Source organism: Biomphalaria glabrata, chromosome 3 (genome assembly GCF_947242115.1).
Source record: "Biomphalaria glabrata chromosome 3, xgBioGlab47.1, whole genome shotgun sequence".
NCBI lineage: Eukaryota > Metazoa > Mollusca > Gastropoda > Planorbidae > Biomphalaria > Biomphalaria glabrata.
In genome coordinates this window covers 11,592,924-11,610,026 of record NC_074713.1, presented here as the reverse complement: position 1 = coordinate 11,610,026, position 17,103 = coordinate 11,592,924, and the positions used below count along the sequence as shown (strand labels likewise).

At 36.5% G+C, this 17,103-nt stretch overlaps 1 protein-coding gene across 1 annotated transcript; it reads right to left on the bottom strand.

Moving 5' to 3' along the window:
• Positions 1-2,323: 2,323 nt before the first annotated feature.
• LOC106076845 (trypsin alpha-3-like) lies at positions 2,324-12,016 on the bottom strand. The gene is made up of 9 exons (XM_056023875.1): positions 11,882-12,016; positions 10,452-10,503; positions 9,535-9,661; positions 8,921-9,030; positions 7,058-7,165; positions 5,577-5,734; positions 5,128-5,270; positions 3,034-3,088; positions 2,324-2,561 (listed from the first exon to the last, which is right to left on the bottom strand). Exons 1-9 carry the CDS (start codon positions 11,946-11,948, stop codon positions 2,455-2,457), a joined length of 927 nt encoding a protein of 308 aa, XP_055879850.1. The 5' UTR covers positions 11,949-12,016; the 3' UTR covers positions 2,324-2,454.
• Between the last annotated feature and the right edge of the window lie 5,087 nt (positions 12,017-17,103).

Here is a 17,103-nt window from a genome sequence, read left to right as displayed (position 1 = left end):
TCAGAGAGTTATAAGTAGATATATAATAGGAAAGCTGTGACACGTTCAATGTTGGCGCAGACATGTACAAAATAGAAATGAACTCAAAAGATGACCTACTAGTTTTAATGTTCAGCTCATTCATATCTAGTTGTTATCTCTCCAAGTGTATCTCTGCAGCCGAGGTCCCTTATATACCGAACATGCAGCCCATCAGCCGAAGTCCTCTATATACCGAACATGAAATCCCTTCCTTTAAAAAATAGCTTCTTACTTTTTCTTAGTCTTAAGACATGTATTACATAGGTCAGTACACTCGCACCCTTCAAAGTGATGCTGTCTTTAACCATAAAACTGAAAGTGAGATTAGGTTCAATTGTTGTCACGAATCCAATAAACTCTAGTGGTTACCTTGCATCATTTGGCCACATTGTAAATAAGCTCAGATAACTTCATGATACAGATAAAGAAAAACGAGTATTCTGCTCTAACTGGTTTATAAGCAGTGATGCAGAAACTACTTCCTGCGGGCCATATCCGACCTCTTCTGACTATGTTGCACCAAATGCTCTGTTTCATTAGACACATTGATTGTTTGCAGCGCTGCGGCCAATCACCTGCCTTTCTGAGATGTACATTGTGTTCAGGCAGTAGAGTAGCAAAGTATCCGAGCGTTTGGGTTCAATACTATGATGATTGGCCATCTTTGGCGTAGGTTGAGTTGAAAAAAAACCAATCAAGGATGGATACATAAAAAGGTATTCCAATGTAGGTTCTACCTTTTACAGGTATCGTTGTCATTAGACTTAATTCAGTAACGACTTCTTACAAGTAGTGCACAATGTACATTTATTCCTTTTTAATTGCTTATAGTTTTTTTCTCTTTTCTTTTTTCTTTCAATGGCCCCATTGTTTATAGCTTCCCACCATGTTTCCATTTTTTTGAGGGTGGGGGGAGCAGACCATAAGAATTATTATGAGCAGGTATTGATAAACCCCTGGGAAAGAGGAAACTGCCCATCAATACATGATATCGAGATTTGGCTGCAGATGCTAAACAGACGACCAAAACCTGGGAACAGACGAAGAGACTCGCCCAGTCTGGAAGAAACTGATTAATGACATATTCCCCAAACATGACCTCAGGCAGAGAGGTTATAACCACTTTTTCGAGCTGTCTTGCCCTATTTCCGGAAGAATAACGTTTTAACCTGAAGATTGAATTACGGTAATGATAGCAGTCCTGCAAGAGTTTAAGGCAATACTTAAAACTCTTTAGGTCTGAAGGAAAGCCCGTAAGGTCTACAACAAAATCAACTCGTGTTCAGAGTGAAGAATTCCAAGTAGAGATATAAAAGTGTGTACTCCCTGTAGAATCCCTTCTTCAGAATGCTTAAAAGTGAAGTGTACAGTTTTTAAAAATATTTATTTTTTTTACATAAACTTGCAGAAAAAACAGTTTAGTAAGAAGATAAGCAAAACACCGCGAATATTATAAAAGTATCACTCAATATCAAGTGATATTCAGTTACGTCCCTTCGTCTGGTTTAAGGCGTCCACGTTGGGCGTTTGGGGAAGTTCAGAAAGCGAGAAAGCAGGAAGGCCTGAAAAAAATATAGCTTAATATAAATTTAATTGATTTGATAAGGAACAATACGGGTTTGTTACGTTCAATCGATATCAGTAGCGAATTGTTTCATATAATACACTTTATACAGTACATTTAGAAATCATCCTACTCTGCTGTCTTATTATTTCCAAAGATGTTGACCTCAAGAGGAACACTATTCTATTGTTTATAGTTTTGCTCTTATTTAAGCTGCCCCCGGGTTAATGCATCTAATAAATTTGTCCTTTGTTTTGCTATTTTCCCCATTTAGTGTTGATGGCACAGGTGGCAGGTATCCATGTGTTCTATGGAAATGAGATGCATCACCAAAGAAGAGATTACCAACAAGACCACAATGTACACACTGGACAAAATGGCCACTGGGACCCTCGATGAACTGCCACCGACTGTTCAAAAAAACACAAACTAAAACTTCATGGCCATATTACAAGGTTCTTCAGGGCTAATAAAGACCTTCCTTCAGGGAACAGTTTCAGGAAAAAAAAATAAGAGGCAGACAAAGAAATTGATGGGGAGATAATTCAAACAAACGGACGGGTCTATCATTACAAGACATTATGTGCAAGACAAAAGACCAAGAGAAAGACGGTCAACAGATCTTGTGTGGTGCCCCATCGGTTTAACAGACTAAGGGATAAGTAATGCTGAAGAGAACTGTACTTGTACATACAAAAGTTGCATAAACTTTAATAAATGACAAAAAAAAAAATCTAGTCAGTGACGCCTTTTACTAATCGCATGTTACAGCACATATTTTTATGTTGATGATTGGTTAACACTGACAGCGTCTTGTCCAATAGAATGTTGTTGTTTTAATGACTTGTTATACAATGTGTTCTATTTTTTTAGAGTCTGTTGATGACGGTGTTAATCCAGTCTTTAAGTTCAATGACATCAGCGTAGACACCTGGTCTGCCAGCTTCAGCGCAGCCGTATCCCCAACTGACAATACCTGAAATATGGACAAGAATAAGATATAATTTTGAAACCTTACCCCGAACATTAAAAAACTTTATGAGTGTTATTTCCATCAATGTTATTTCCATCGATGTTATTTCCATGCTGGCCTTTGAAAGGTTTTAAGTTCACATGCATTTTAACAATTATAAACTTAGCTCTTGCTTACATCTTTAGAAAAGCCATGAACTGTAGGGCTGTTTTTTTATTGTCTATATTAAATATCAGGGAGAGACACAGGGAACTTTAGATATAGAGAGAGGTGAGAAAGAGAGAGTGAGAGAAGTCGAGAGACAGGGGAATTAATTAAAAACTAGAGGGAGATGAGAAAGACGTAAAGAATGGGAATAAAGGGAGGCAAGAGAGAATGTGAGAAATAGAAAGAGGAGAGAAAGAGAAAAGAAGAAATGGGTGTATATGTAACTGTGGGCCCTTGTGGAGCATATACTTCAGAAGGCGACAATTACCTGTCAAAGTCCATCTGTTTTCTCTCAATGTGTAGAGTGGGCCACCGCTATCACCCTGCAATAAGACACAATATATGAACATTCAGATATATATACATCTCAATAATCCATGCATAATAAGCAAGCCATTCTCTCCAGCTGCACCTTTGGATTGGTTCTACGGATATATTTTTGTTTTATTTTGGCCGGAAACTTCCCAACTTTTGTTTTGATATTTTAAGACAACATCCCTCATTTTAACGATCCCCTTAACGTACATTCTAGTCTCTCTTATGCTTAATTGGAGCGGCCCTCTTTTTTTTTCTCTCTCTCTCTCTTCTCTCTCTCTCTCTCCTCTCTCTTTCTCTCCTTTCTCTTCTCTCTCATTATCTTTCTTACGCTCCTTCTCTCTCTCTGTTTGACCATGCGACTCAATCTTTGACATTCTTGGTGGTTACTTTTCAAAATAGAATTTAACTTTTATATCTCCTCCAGTTCGCAAGAGCTCCAAGGTGTTTTTTTTTTATTTTATATTGTATATTTGCGAAATAAGGCTTGTCTTTGAGTCCGGAGAAGATTAGTGTGTAGTGCATTATTTCCCGTGGCTGCGCAGCCCCAGCTGTGACTTACATATTTTGCCACACCCAGAGCAAGCATAACCATTGTTCGCAGGTGGTTGATTTAGATTTTCTTTTAACCGTCTGCGTTTGTCCTCGGCAGCGGATTTTTTTTTTGGACTCAAATGTGTATCCCGCGGCCTTTGTGAGTGACCTCAAGCTGTCTCGTTCTGAGGCTGCATGCAACTAGGTGCTCTCTTCTATGTCAGCCAAGAAAAGTTGACGCCTAAGCTGGTCTTTGAAGCGTTTTCGAGGGGCGCCTCTGTTACGTTGACCACCTTTTAGCTCACCAAGAAAAGACTGCCTTAGGCATACGTTTGTCTCCCATACGGGATACGTGCCCTACCCAGCGTAACTGCCGGACCATAAGAAGTCCCTCTATACTGTCCATACCGGCGTTCGCAAGGACATCGCTGTTTGTAGTGCGGTCTGGCCACCGTAAGTTCATGATGGAGCGCAAGCATCTTTGGTGGAAGTGCTCAAGAAGTTTTAGTTGTTTTCTGTAGTGTCCATGTCTCGGAACCATATAGAAGGGTTGAGAGAACAACCACCTAGTAGACATTGATTTTTGTAGCCAGACTCTCGCCTGAAGGTGTCCAAAAGCGCTACTGGCCCTGGCCAGACGGTTATCAACTTCCCTTGAAAGTGAGGCGTCATTTGACACTATACTACCAAGATATGTGAAATGGTCTACCATGTTAAGAGCTGTCCGTTAACGGTGATCCTTGGGGCTGACTATGTTTTATCGGGTGACTTCTGGAACATGACTTCTGTTTTCCCGAGGTTTATTGATAGACCGAAAGAGCCGGCAGCGTATGTAAATTCGTTTACTGCGTTCTGGAGATAATGTTCATTGTGAGCTAGCAGGGCGAATTAACAATTATTCTTCTATCAACGGGATCCATAATTTAATTATTTTTTTTTTAAGTCTTTAGTAAAGAGTGACTAAATTGCAAATAGTGGTGTGCAATTCGAATTTATTAAAATCTTTTCTTGGAGAGCACCAAAGGTAAAAGAAACACGTGTGCACTATTTCAATGAAAGCCCACTGGGCGGTTCCAGAGATCTCTTGATAGATGATTAAATGAATCTTAGTTTGCAAACATATAATGGATAAAACAACAGGAAAATACCCCTTTCAGGCCTTGGGATCTATAGGGTGGATTGCATAAAGATATTCTGTTTTTAGGGCTGACGGTTAATGAGAATGTCATTTGGCCAGCACAATAAACATCCGCCTTTACTTTTCCAGGTACCTATCAGTTTTGGATGGACTCAGAGGTGTCCTAAAAATCCCGAAGTTTAAAATCCCTGTCTTTACTGAGATTCGAACTCGTTATTCCTCGGTTCTGAAGTCAGCGCTTTACTCTTCAGCCACCACGCCCCATGTATAATGGATGAATAATAATAATAATAATTAGGCCCTTCACTTCACTACTTGTTGAAGATTTAATTTGAGTGGACAGTTAAGATTTCTGCTCATCTAAGTCAGACTTACCTGGCATGAATCAACTCCACCTTGCGGTAAACCAGCGCACAACATTCTCAAACTGATCGAGCCAGCACCGTATCTTTGTTCACATGTGGCCCTGGACTTAATGGGCTTCTGTACTTGGTGAAGTTTGTAAGGGGAATCCCCTCCTGAAGACAAAGACAAACCAAATGAATGCTACTGATTTAATTCTAATCGCAATGGTTCAATATACATAAGATAATCTGGGCGGCATTCGTTGGTTAAACGTATTGAAAGAATTTCAGAGTTTCTATAGCGATAGCATGGCATACCCAAAATAACTAACACCGGTTACATGCAAAATGAGAAAGATATCTAGGTCAGTCTATTGATGTCTATAACTACTTCTCAACACAAAAATTAAAGTAGACAAAAGGACAAAGGTAGTTATATTATAAGTCGTGAGAATGGAGATAATAGTACAGTGAACTCACCAGACGTCAAGGTACCCCAGCCAGCAACTATGCCCTTTTCGCCCTCAAACCAACCCTCGTTGGGAATGCAGACGGCTGAAATGTAGTTGTTAGTTGGCAGTGCCGTGGAGACTTTGAAAATTGCAATGTCGTAATCAATGGTCCAGTCATCGTACAATCTGAGAAGAAGTTGGAAGATATTTAGTTAAATGTCATCTTCTTAGTTAAATGTCATCTTCTTAGTTAAATGTCATCTTCTTAGTTAAATGTCATCTTCTTAGTTAAATGTCAACTTCTTAGTTAAATGTCATCTTCTTAGTTAAATGTCATCTTCTTAGTTAAATGTCATCTTCTTAGTTAAATGTCATCTTCTTAGTTAAATGTCAACTTCTTAGTTAAATGTCATCTTCTTAGTTAAATGTCATCTTCTTAGTTAAATGTCATCTTCTTAGTTAAATGTCATCTTCTTAGTTAAATGTCATCTTCTTAGTTAAATGTCATCTTCTTAGTTAAATGTCATCTTCTTAGTTAAATGTCATCTTCTTAGTTAAATGTCATCTTCTTAGGGCTCGTACCATAACCGTGACCAATCGTCACAGAAGGCCTGAGCACTGATCTGCGATGTCGCAACATGTTGAAAGTGGAGACCAATAGCTTGTTGCGGCGTCGTGACGTGGCAACAAGTTATTTGTCTAAACTGCCCACAGGTTGCGACGGTGCATGTCAGTGTTCTGCGACGAGTGGTCTAGGTTTAACTCAACAAATGATTGGTATCAAAGATTATTTGGGAGGGTTTCTAACCTTTTAATAATTAAACTGTACATCTTTTACATTTCTATTAACATTTTTAGTTCAGCGAAACAAACAACAACATTTCATTCTCTATAATAATAACAATTTTATAGAATGATGCAGCTACAATCCTCACATTTCCTTGTTCACACCTTAAGACAAAAAGCTTTTTGTTTATAACGGAAGTTACAATCTAATCCCATTCTACGATGTAGAGGAACACTAATATACTACATACTTGATATTCCGACAGTTACGGGACCTGAGAGGCAGCGATGACCGAAAACGTGAGATTAATTATAAGGTAGATGTACTTCAAAGAATTAAACCGTAAATATCGGGATACATGTATTAATCCCGTAATGTGATATTCTCTGAGACTTTCAAGGGTATACAAGAAACAACAGACGAAATAGAACAAAAAATGTAAGCACAAGATTTCAACTATCACCTGCCTACTCAATTATAATTGAAGCCTACCTACTTTCGAAATATATACGTAGTATAGTATACATGAATTACATAAATTTACGTTGGTACTGCATCGGATTACCGAGTGTGTCGGATTGTGAAGTGTCAGACTATCAAGAGTCTACTGTATTTCACATTTTTTTTTTTATCTAAAAAATTAAAGATATGTGTTGCAGCGATAGGATTCTATTTAAACAATTTTTATATCCAAGAGTGTCAAAAGTGTGATGTCTACTTACGGGTGGCTGGTCAGTGCGCTGAAGTGGACGATCACACGATGGGGTTCTCTGAGGTCAGATCTGTCGTGGATACCGCAGTGAGCTTCGTAACGGCTGGCTCTGGGTTCTCTGTAGAGTGGACAACAAATGTGCAGCACTTTCAAAGAATGCTATACGTAATTAGCCGTGTATAATAATAATTATAATAATAATTTTATTTATAAAGCGTTGTTAACAAACAAAATGTAGGCTCAAGGCGCTGCAATAACATTACAATCACAAACACGACAATAGAAATCTAAAATATAAAAACGTTTTAAGCAAGTAGGTCTTAATGTTCTTCTTAAAAGTGGTATAGCATGTTGTCTGTCTGAGATCAATGGGGAGTGAGTTCCAAACCTCTGGTCCGTGCACTGAAAAACCCGCAGACCGTAGGTTTTGAGGGAGAAACGTGGCACCACTAAAAGCGCAGGGCTCTCTGGGGGACAGATGGAGTAATCAGTTCGCTAAGGTACAAGAGCATCTCATTGTTATATATACACTGATGACAAAGTGTGACGACCTTGTAATCGATTCTCGCTTTCACGGGAAGCCAATGGAGCGTGCGCAAGAGCGTAGTAGCAGAATCTTGTCTTGTTTTTCTAAGTACTATTCGTGCGGCGTTGTTCTGTATACGTTGCAGTTTGGCTATTTTGTCATCAGGTATACCTGCTAGCACGGCGTTACAGTAGTCAAGGCGGGAGAGTATGAATGCCACAGCTAACGTTTTTGTTGACTCCGTCGTTGAATATGGTCGGATCTGTGCGTGCGTGTTTATAACTTAATTCCTTGTTGCATAACGGGGTAGTTGAAGCTGACTAGATGGTCACTCTGGTGATTAACACCTACATTGTACTTTTTTTTTTTTCTTAAAGTAGACATTTAAAAAGTTCTTATTTAAAAATAAGTTTCAATAATGATGATCATTTTTTTTTTTGGGATTAACTCTATTAAGCAGCCTATTAGGCCTATTAAGACATATATCTATTGGTTATTTGGCTAGAATGGAAATGACTAAGCTTTGCTACAATATGGAACCACAGGTAGTTAAAGGGCCATTGAGTCCTGTCCTACTCAGTTGTTAGGTTTTCTTAGATCACGCTGTCTCAAGATGATTTTTACCAAGCTTCTATCATCTCACTCTGGTACAAATACTGCACACGTTATTTCTCCAATTTCCGATTCTCGGATCAAGTTGAAACTTTGCACAATTATAAATTGTCGATGACAGCACATGAGTCGATGAAAAAATTTTAATTTAATTTAATTGTGCTTTATATAAGAAAAAAGAGATAACTCTTTCAATATTGAGAAATATGACAGTAGATGTCCAGTTCTTTCCCTTACAAAAAGTATTTGTTATATTTTTCTTGTTTTTTCTTGGTGTTACTGAATCCGCTTTTTTTTTTAATAATTTTTTTTTATTTCGAAATTGCCCTTGTAAATATAATAGTTGTCACAATGGAATGTTCGTTGAATAGTCCTGTCTTTCATTCTTTTCAATTCATTGAGTCCTTACATTTAACGTTGGTTAGGCATCTCGCTATCGCACTTTTATACTCATTTTATACAAGTATTACAAGAATAATCTTTAGTGTTATTCGAATTTCATTGACCAAAATTACTAGTTTATCGCATTCCGTAGTATAACAAATGGAATACATTGACCTTAATATATATGGCGTAATAAATAATTTCAGTGGTAGGTGTCCAAACAAAATAGCATGAGGACGGAATAACCAGAAAGAGGCAAAAGTTCCCCCCCCCCCCCCAAAAAAAAAATAAAAAAAAGGAATATTGATAATAGTGAAAGTTACATTTAAAAAAAATAATAAAAAGAATTACCCGTATACACAGTGGGCAGCTGTGACAAAGTAGTATTCTCCCGCCAAATTCTTCACTAAAGTACCACCGCAGAAGTGATGGGTTGGTGCTGTGGTGTAACGAAGACTGCACTGCAGAGATTAAATCAAATCACTTCTTTTAACATAAGATGCTTACTTTGTGCTCCGTTGTGTGGATTTCGTTTATATTAAAAGAAATTACTAAATTTTGACTGTCACAATTATTTCAGTGTAAAAAGAAAAAATACAAGGAAGATCCATATGCTGACGATAACTAGATCTGTAACAATAAGTTCCTGACGAACAAAGACAAAATAGACGCCTGCTCTCATATTGACATATCTCTTACGTCAGCGCAGAGTTAATTTAAAAGCTGGATTCTTAAAAAGTTTCACTCAACATTTGACAGTACAAAAAAAAAACAACAAATAAATAACGCTTTCTCTCAATATCGATATAAAATAGCTCCCTCTTTCTTAATGTCCCCTCTTCTGTACATTAATCATTCTCATCGCTCCTCTCACTCCCAACCTTAAACAATGCCAGTTCGTTTCCCGCTTTAAAATCCCCCGCACACATACCCACAATTCATAGCATGGCAGCTCTAGAACTTACAATGGATGGGTGAGAGTAAGGAACAGCTTCTTGTCCTCCGACGATTCTCAGCGCTACTTCTGAGGCTCCGTTTCCTGGAGCTAGAGGTCTCTGGCCACAACCAGCAGCATCAATCTTGTCGTATCGGCTGATGAAACAATGATACGTAGTTATATAAATCAATGCGTTCAATGCCACACTTAATGGAATGTAAATAGACTTCAGGTAATGAAATGTATATACAGTATTGGTACTAGACTATGGATAGCTGCTTGGTATGCGCTCCGATCTGTCGACTCGTGGGCCCAAGACTCAAACCTCTGCTCACCGTCATCTATTTCCGACCTTTATGAATCTAGGTCAAGGACGTAATAATTTTCATTTCTGAAGTAATGTCCGAAATTTACATGTCGAAGTGGAAGACATAACAAAATGTGTTTAGGTATTAGGTATAATAAAATGTGTTTTATGTATTAGGTATAATAAAATGTGTTTTATGTATTAGGTATAATAAAATGTGTTTTATGTATTAGGTATAATAAAATGTGTTTTATGTATTAGGTATAGTAAAATGTGTTTATGTAATAAGTATAATACAAGTGTTAAGGTATAATACATATAAAATGTATATTGATATTTCACATTCAAAATTGTGTATAGCTATTTGTGTATAATTTATGAATTGTTTCATTTTAACATTAATAGTTTATTGTGAAAAACTCTTTTAACAATTAAAACTTTGTTCTTGATGACCTGATAGACACATACAGGTACACACATACACGTACACACATACACACACATACACACACATACACACACATACACACACGCTTTACAAAAAACTGCATCGCCTAGTTACTCTAAGTTTGTTTTTGTTTTGGTGTACAAATCACTATACATGTAATCTGGGTAAAAACAATCATTTTAAGAAGTACCTTCTGGTTAGACGAGCCAAATCCAACCCTCTTGCAGAAGGTTTGGCGTAGGCTGAAAACAAACGTTAAAAAACATTTTTGAAGATCGGTAAATAATACTGCATAAGCATAATTACTTATTTACTAACATATTTACCAGAGTAATAACAGCAATATGAAATTTATAAACAGGGCGGCCTTACGTATTGCATGGACCAGACAGCAGGGTACTTGCAAGGTCCCTCTTCTAAATATTTTGTACAATAATAACTCTTACTATTAATTAGATTATTAAATCATCATTTATTATACAACATGCATAGTGAGCAAGTAAAAAAAGCAATAGGTGCCAGTGGGTTAATCGTAAGATACACTAAATATGTTAATTTAAGTCCTAGACAAGAGCCAAGAGACGTGACTGACTGTGATATGATAAATGTAAAATTACAGGCCCCATGCCAGGCGCGGTGTCCAGCTTTCGATGACTGGTCAGATCAGCCAAAGGCCGGCCATGTTTATTAAATATTTATTTTGCAGTTTAAGATTCGGTGACTACATCCTTAAAGAAATTTACGTTATTATTAAGAAAATTTTCAATACATGATGTAAGTGTCGCGAAAAATATATATCATTGAAAAATTGTTATACAAAATAATATGCTTCGAAAACAAATTTGTTATAGAATAATTTCCTAATTTCTTCAATGCAATCTCCCATTTACATATTTTTATTTTTGTCCAACGATTATACCCCCTTGAACATTTCCACAACGTGACGACCAGCAGTCTCAGACAACTTTTAGGAGTTTATTTTCTTTTTTTGAAGAACATTCACATTTATGATTAAAGTTTTTCAATTACATTCTAAAGAAGTCTGCATAAGTGTCCAATATTAACACTGGAATCTCCTTAACAGTATAAAACATTAGCTTTAACCACACTTTGTTTATGACAGAACGAGATTCTAAGGAACATTGATTTACACTTTTTCGATTTTTCCAATTTTTTTGGGGGATTTGCCCTTGAAAGTCTGAGCTCGGACTCACAACTGGTTTTCTTCTATCAACAAGCTGTCCCAACAAAAGGATTCCTATTATTTAGAGTGATACACGCCTTCAGATACCTTTGACTTTTCTGAAGTTGATCTTATGAAACATTCAGTCATGGCTCTAGTGATTTTGTAATCATCCCATTGTTTTATTGTCTTCTTCATTATGTCTTAATCTTTCAAAAGTAGAGAATTTTAAGGGATGAGGATTTTTAAACATTTAGCAAACTGCTAATCATATCTGGTGTTTTAGTTATTGAAAAAATGTTCGCCTTTAAAAAATACTATGTATTATGTATTTAATAAATAGTAATTACATTTGGGATATATTACGCAAAATGATATATATTCTTATAACGAATAGAAATGTACATCTACAATGACATGATACAAAAAATGCTTACCTATTGCCAAGACTAAGACAAAACTTAACACAAGACGCATGGTAGATCTTTTTACGCAGAGAAACATTCTGCACTGGGCTGTGGTTGGTTTTTATATCTCAGTCACCAGGGATTACCAGAAACATTTAAATGGACCCTGGGCCTAATTACACAATTTTGTGTTGCGTTTCTTTTTTAAAAGTTAACAAAGTTAGCTATATTGATGTTTACCTCTGGTTTAGTGGTCCATCATGTTTACCTCTGGTTTAGTGGTCCATGATGTTTTCCTATGGTTTAGTGGTCTATGATGTTTGTAAGGTTTAGGAATTATATGTGTTGTTAAATAGCTGTACAAAATTAAGGTCCCGAGGTTCAGCCTGCTAAGAATATCATTCACACACAGTCGTACATAGAGTAACGAACTAGGTGGATGGATTAAATAACAAAAAAAAAATGAATTCATTTGTATGAAACTGATATATGTATATGTACAATGAGGATGATAAATAGACAATATATATATTAGATATATATATATAGATATATATATATATATATATATATATATATATATATATATATATATATATATATATATATATATATATATATATATATATATATATATATATATATATAAGATATTATTCAATATTTAATTTACTCACCTTTGCTACTGCTATCAACTTGTAACCTGGTTTCATAGTCCACCAGACTCTGACCAACCTCGGTACTAGTAAAGTTGCACCTCAGCTGATCCCAATTGATACCGATGTGTAACTGCTCTGACACTCAACGCCGTCGATGATCGTCAATCTGACAATGACACTGAAGACTGTAATATAATATATTTCTGAGACAAGTGACGCCCACACTGGCATAGATTCAAGCTCAGTATATACAACTCCAACACTGGCACCCTATAAACGAAATAACACAAAATTCAACCTCTCTTCCGAAACTAGAAACAGCGACAATCTCATATAACATACACTAAGAGATATCACCACAAAGTAACTCACACTAAACAGGGGTCCAAAAATCCTATTGAATAATATAAGTCCAAGAAACTATACGTCCAAGAAACTAGTACAACTTATAATCCTTTACGGACTAACACACCGTCCGTTTTAACCAAATTCAGAGGGTGAACTGTCCAGGACAACCAATGACCAATAAATGTCACCGGACCTCGTGACGTAGCAAAAACAATTTAAAACAAAAATACAAGGCACTCTCGCCCCGTACAAGTAATACGAGTAGATGAAAAAAAAAACAACAGAGTTGGAGCAACTAAGCGACAATGTTTACTTCTAGTTTAGTGGTCTATTATGTTTACCTCTGGTTTAGTGGTCAATTATGTTTACCTCTAGTTTAGTGGTCTATTATGTTTACCTCTCGTTTAGTGGTCAATTATGTTTACCTCTGGTTTAGTGGTCAATTATGTTTACCTCTGGTTTAGTGGTCAATTATGTTTACCTCTGGTTTAGTGGTCAATTATGTTTACCTCTGGTTTAGTGGTATATTATGTTTACCTCTGGTTTAGTGGTCTATTATGTTTACCTCTCGTTTAGTGGTCAATTATGTTTACCTCTGGTTTAGTGGTCAATTATGTTTACCTCTGGTTTAGTGGTCAATTATGTTTACCTCTGGTTTAGTGGTCAATTATGTTTACCTCTGGTTTAGTGGTATATTATGTTTACCTCTGGTTTAGTGGTCTATTATGTTTACCTCTAGTTTAGTGGTCTATTATGTTTACCTCTAGTTTAGTGGTCTATTATGTTTACCTCTGGTTTAGTGGTCTATTATGTTTACCTCTAGTTTAGTGGTCTATCATGTTTACCTCTAGTTAAGTGGTCTATTATGTTTACCTCTGGTTTAGTGGTCTATTATGTTTACCTCTAGTTTAGTGGTCTATCATGTTTACCTCTAGTTAAGTGGTCTATTATGTTTTCCTATGGCATAGTCCGGTCTATTATAATTTATTTGGCGACGGTCAAACGAAAGTGACATTTTTTTATGTTGCTGTATTTAAATCTTATTTTAAACCAATAGAAGTCATCTAATGGATTGCCCTAACCACTATAACATTACTTAGACATTTACTTATTCATTTTTTTCTGAACTTAAAAACCGAAACCAATCACAGCCACTAGTGTGCCGCGTGCACTACATGACGCCCTGCAACAATCTACTACATGACCACACTTTGTCATCAGCGCAATGAAATGCCATCGTCCCTTGGTGAACAGGTACACTCTATATGTCCTTCATGGTAGGCTGCACTCAATGCTTCTAGCGGTGCCGTATTTTGCGCTCAAATGTTACCTTTTCAAGGTATGTATGGATGTAGTACATGGACCAAAGGTTTGGAACTCGATTCCCATTGATCTCAGACTTACCATGTTCTTTATTACATTGAAGAAAAACAAAATTTATTTTAATTACTTTGCTATTAATTAATTATATATTTTTTAATCTCTGTCTCCCTCCCCATCTCTCTCTCTCTCTCTCTCTCTTTGTCTTTCTCTTTGTTTGTCTGTCTGTCTCTCTCTCTCTGTATATATAAATATATAATGTTTATAAATAATTTTAAATATAATCTAATCATATATAATCGGTGTTCAGAAAATGAAATTTGAGAATCCCTCTGGAGACTGTACTAAGGCTTCCTGTCTTACTTTTAAAACTAATCTGTAGGGACAAAAAATTGGTTGAAGATTTTTTTTTTACATTTGTATTTTTATGAAAGAAAGTCAAGAATGAATAGCAGCGTTCTATGATATATGAATCTCTATTCACTTAGCCATGATATTCTTACTAGTGGTCTACATTAGAATGGTGTTAGTAAATCATTTCGAAAGATTTTGTTTTTAGTATTTTCACTGTTAGATAAGCTTTTCTATGAATTAGATTTAAGTCTGAATACGTAATGGAGAAGTCTAAGACTTCATACTTCCAAAAGCTTATACAACTCTACAATGTTCATAATAATAGTGCTGTCTCCTATTTGGGGCAAGGACGTTGTGTCGTGGATCGCATGTAAATGCAAAAAAAAAAATATTAAAAAAATACACTGATTTTATAATACCGTGATTCAGTCTTATGAATTCTTGTTAATTATCCTGAATTGTCAAAAAAAAAAAAAACTTATTGTTTCCATAAAGCCTTAACGACTAGGATTCAAAAGACAAATATCTGTTGCTTTAAGTCTTAATCTGGGGGGGGGGGAGGGGAGGGGGGAGCGTCGTGTGTGAGTCGTACATGGCTTGGGTTTCAAACTGAAGGATATAGGGTCGAAGCATTAACAAAATATTATTTTACAGGTCACATAGACTCTCTCTGCTTTATAGATGCCAAGGTCTCAAAAGAGAACTTGAAGTTCCAATCTGAACGTGAGAGATTGTGATGTCTACAGGTGAGACATAGCGCTGGGGCGTATTAGTTTCTGGCATGATCTTATGACAATCAGATTCCCATTGTTACCAGGTCAATCTCGAACTTTCCCATAAAATGTTACATAAAAACTCAAACGTCGAAACATATAACTGTAATCTTTGAGCAATGAGAACTGTCATCTGGGGCGCATGACCAACAGGAATCAAGACACGCAGTCAAGATAAAGAAAGCACACTGCTTTGTAAGGTGCGCTGACCAGCAGGAGTCAAGACTCGCAGTAAAGATAAAGAAAGCACACTGCTTTGTAAGGTGCGCTGACCAAGAGTTAAACAATGACGATACATGATAAGCCGTCTTACATTAATGGTTTTCAATCTTAAAACTACTTGCTAATGACCTACAAGTTTAGGTTTAGATATAGAACTTTACACTAGTTATTTTGTTTCACAAGACTGGAGGTCACGCTTACTGTGAACGACTGTCTCTCTTTATGGGGAGGGGGAGGCTATATTGTTGTCTCAAAACTATAAAGCTAAATGTTATATTGAAAAACTAGGAACTGTATGAATTGTTAGCATTCTTAGGGAACATAGAGCTGTCTTCCTTTTCAGCAACTTCTCATGTGACTAAAGAGGCCAATCCTTGATACACATCCGGGGTCATAGGTCAGGTATTTTTTATCCCTAGAAGCTACAGCGTTTATAGCCTTTTCCCTACTTCTGATGAGTAGACCATCTGCCATCCAGGATCCCTCCTTAGTGCTTGCCCTCCATTGATTGGGCTAATGAAGAAAAGCTTATTTATGTCAGTGGTCACCGATTTTTTAGCGTGTCATGGCGCTAGAGAAACAAGAGAAAGTATCAACTTTCTCTAAGAAATATCAGTCTTCATGAGAGTGTCAACACTGATCATTCCAGAAAATGTCCCCCAAGTATCAGATCTGACCTCAACGTTTTTAGTTGAGGGCTGTACAACTAGGACACAAACTATTTTTAAATGACAATGAAACAATATTGTGGTTATAGAATACAGAAGTGGATATTACATAGGGACATTCTCTTCACGTTGTAGGTCCAAGTTGCTGCCAAGTTGATGACAAACAATGCAGTCGGCCTTTGGGTAGAGCTCCTTGAAGAACTTTATTACCGTTACCCAGTGGCGTCACTATTTGTGTGGGCACCGGGAGACACTGACCCTAGTGACGCCAATGCCGTTATATACTCTTTTTCCTCTACGACTCTTATGTTTTAAAAGATTTAGCGATAGATTAAAATGTTTACGCAAGTCCAGGTATTAGTGATCCCTTTTAATTACCTCATCAATGGGATGTTTCAAAATAATACGCTGCAGGCCTATGTGTGAGTGGGCAAGTGACAGTGGAGAGGGTAAGGAGAAAAATGTTCAATTTGCATAGCCCTGAACAATCTTTTTTTTTTAACTCTTTCTCTCCTAATTGACGATGCCAACGTTGATTTGACCTCATCAAACCAAATTAATTTTTGAATTTATAAACTTTATTTAGTGTTGTGTAAATCGGAGCATGCCTATAATTCGATACCAAATATAACATTTTTCTGATATACAAACACAGAATTTATGGGAAGTTTAATTAGAACAGGGTAGTGAAATACAAATGAGCGAAATGAATAGCTCTATAGAAAAGAGGAAAATAATTACGGAGAGAAAGAGTTAACTTAACACTAAATTATTTACAAACTATTTTTTAGTTTGGCGCCTACCTTCAAGGTATTAGTAAGAGTTTTACTTTTGTTAAAAAGGAAAAAAAATCGCAAGACTGTACTACTATATTTCGAGATCTTTAGGTTTCGCAGAGACCTTTCTGT

What these genes read in the sequence shown, in the direction of transcription:
- LOC106076845 (XM_056023875.1), bottom strand. Translation starts at nt 11,948, where the DNA reads ATGTTTCTCTGCGTAAAAAGATCTACCATGCGTCTTGTGTTAAGTTTT. An exon ending in CTTACTCTCACCCATCCATT is followed by an intron (nt 9,031 to 9,534) that starts GTAAGTTCTAGA and finishes TAATCTCTGCAG; the next exon opens with TGCAGTCTTCGTTACACCAC. An exon ending in AGCGCACTGACCAGCCACCC is followed by an intron (nt 5,735 to 7,057) that starts GTAAGTAGACAT and finishes ACTTCTTCTCAG; the next exon opens with ATTGTACGATGACTGGACCA.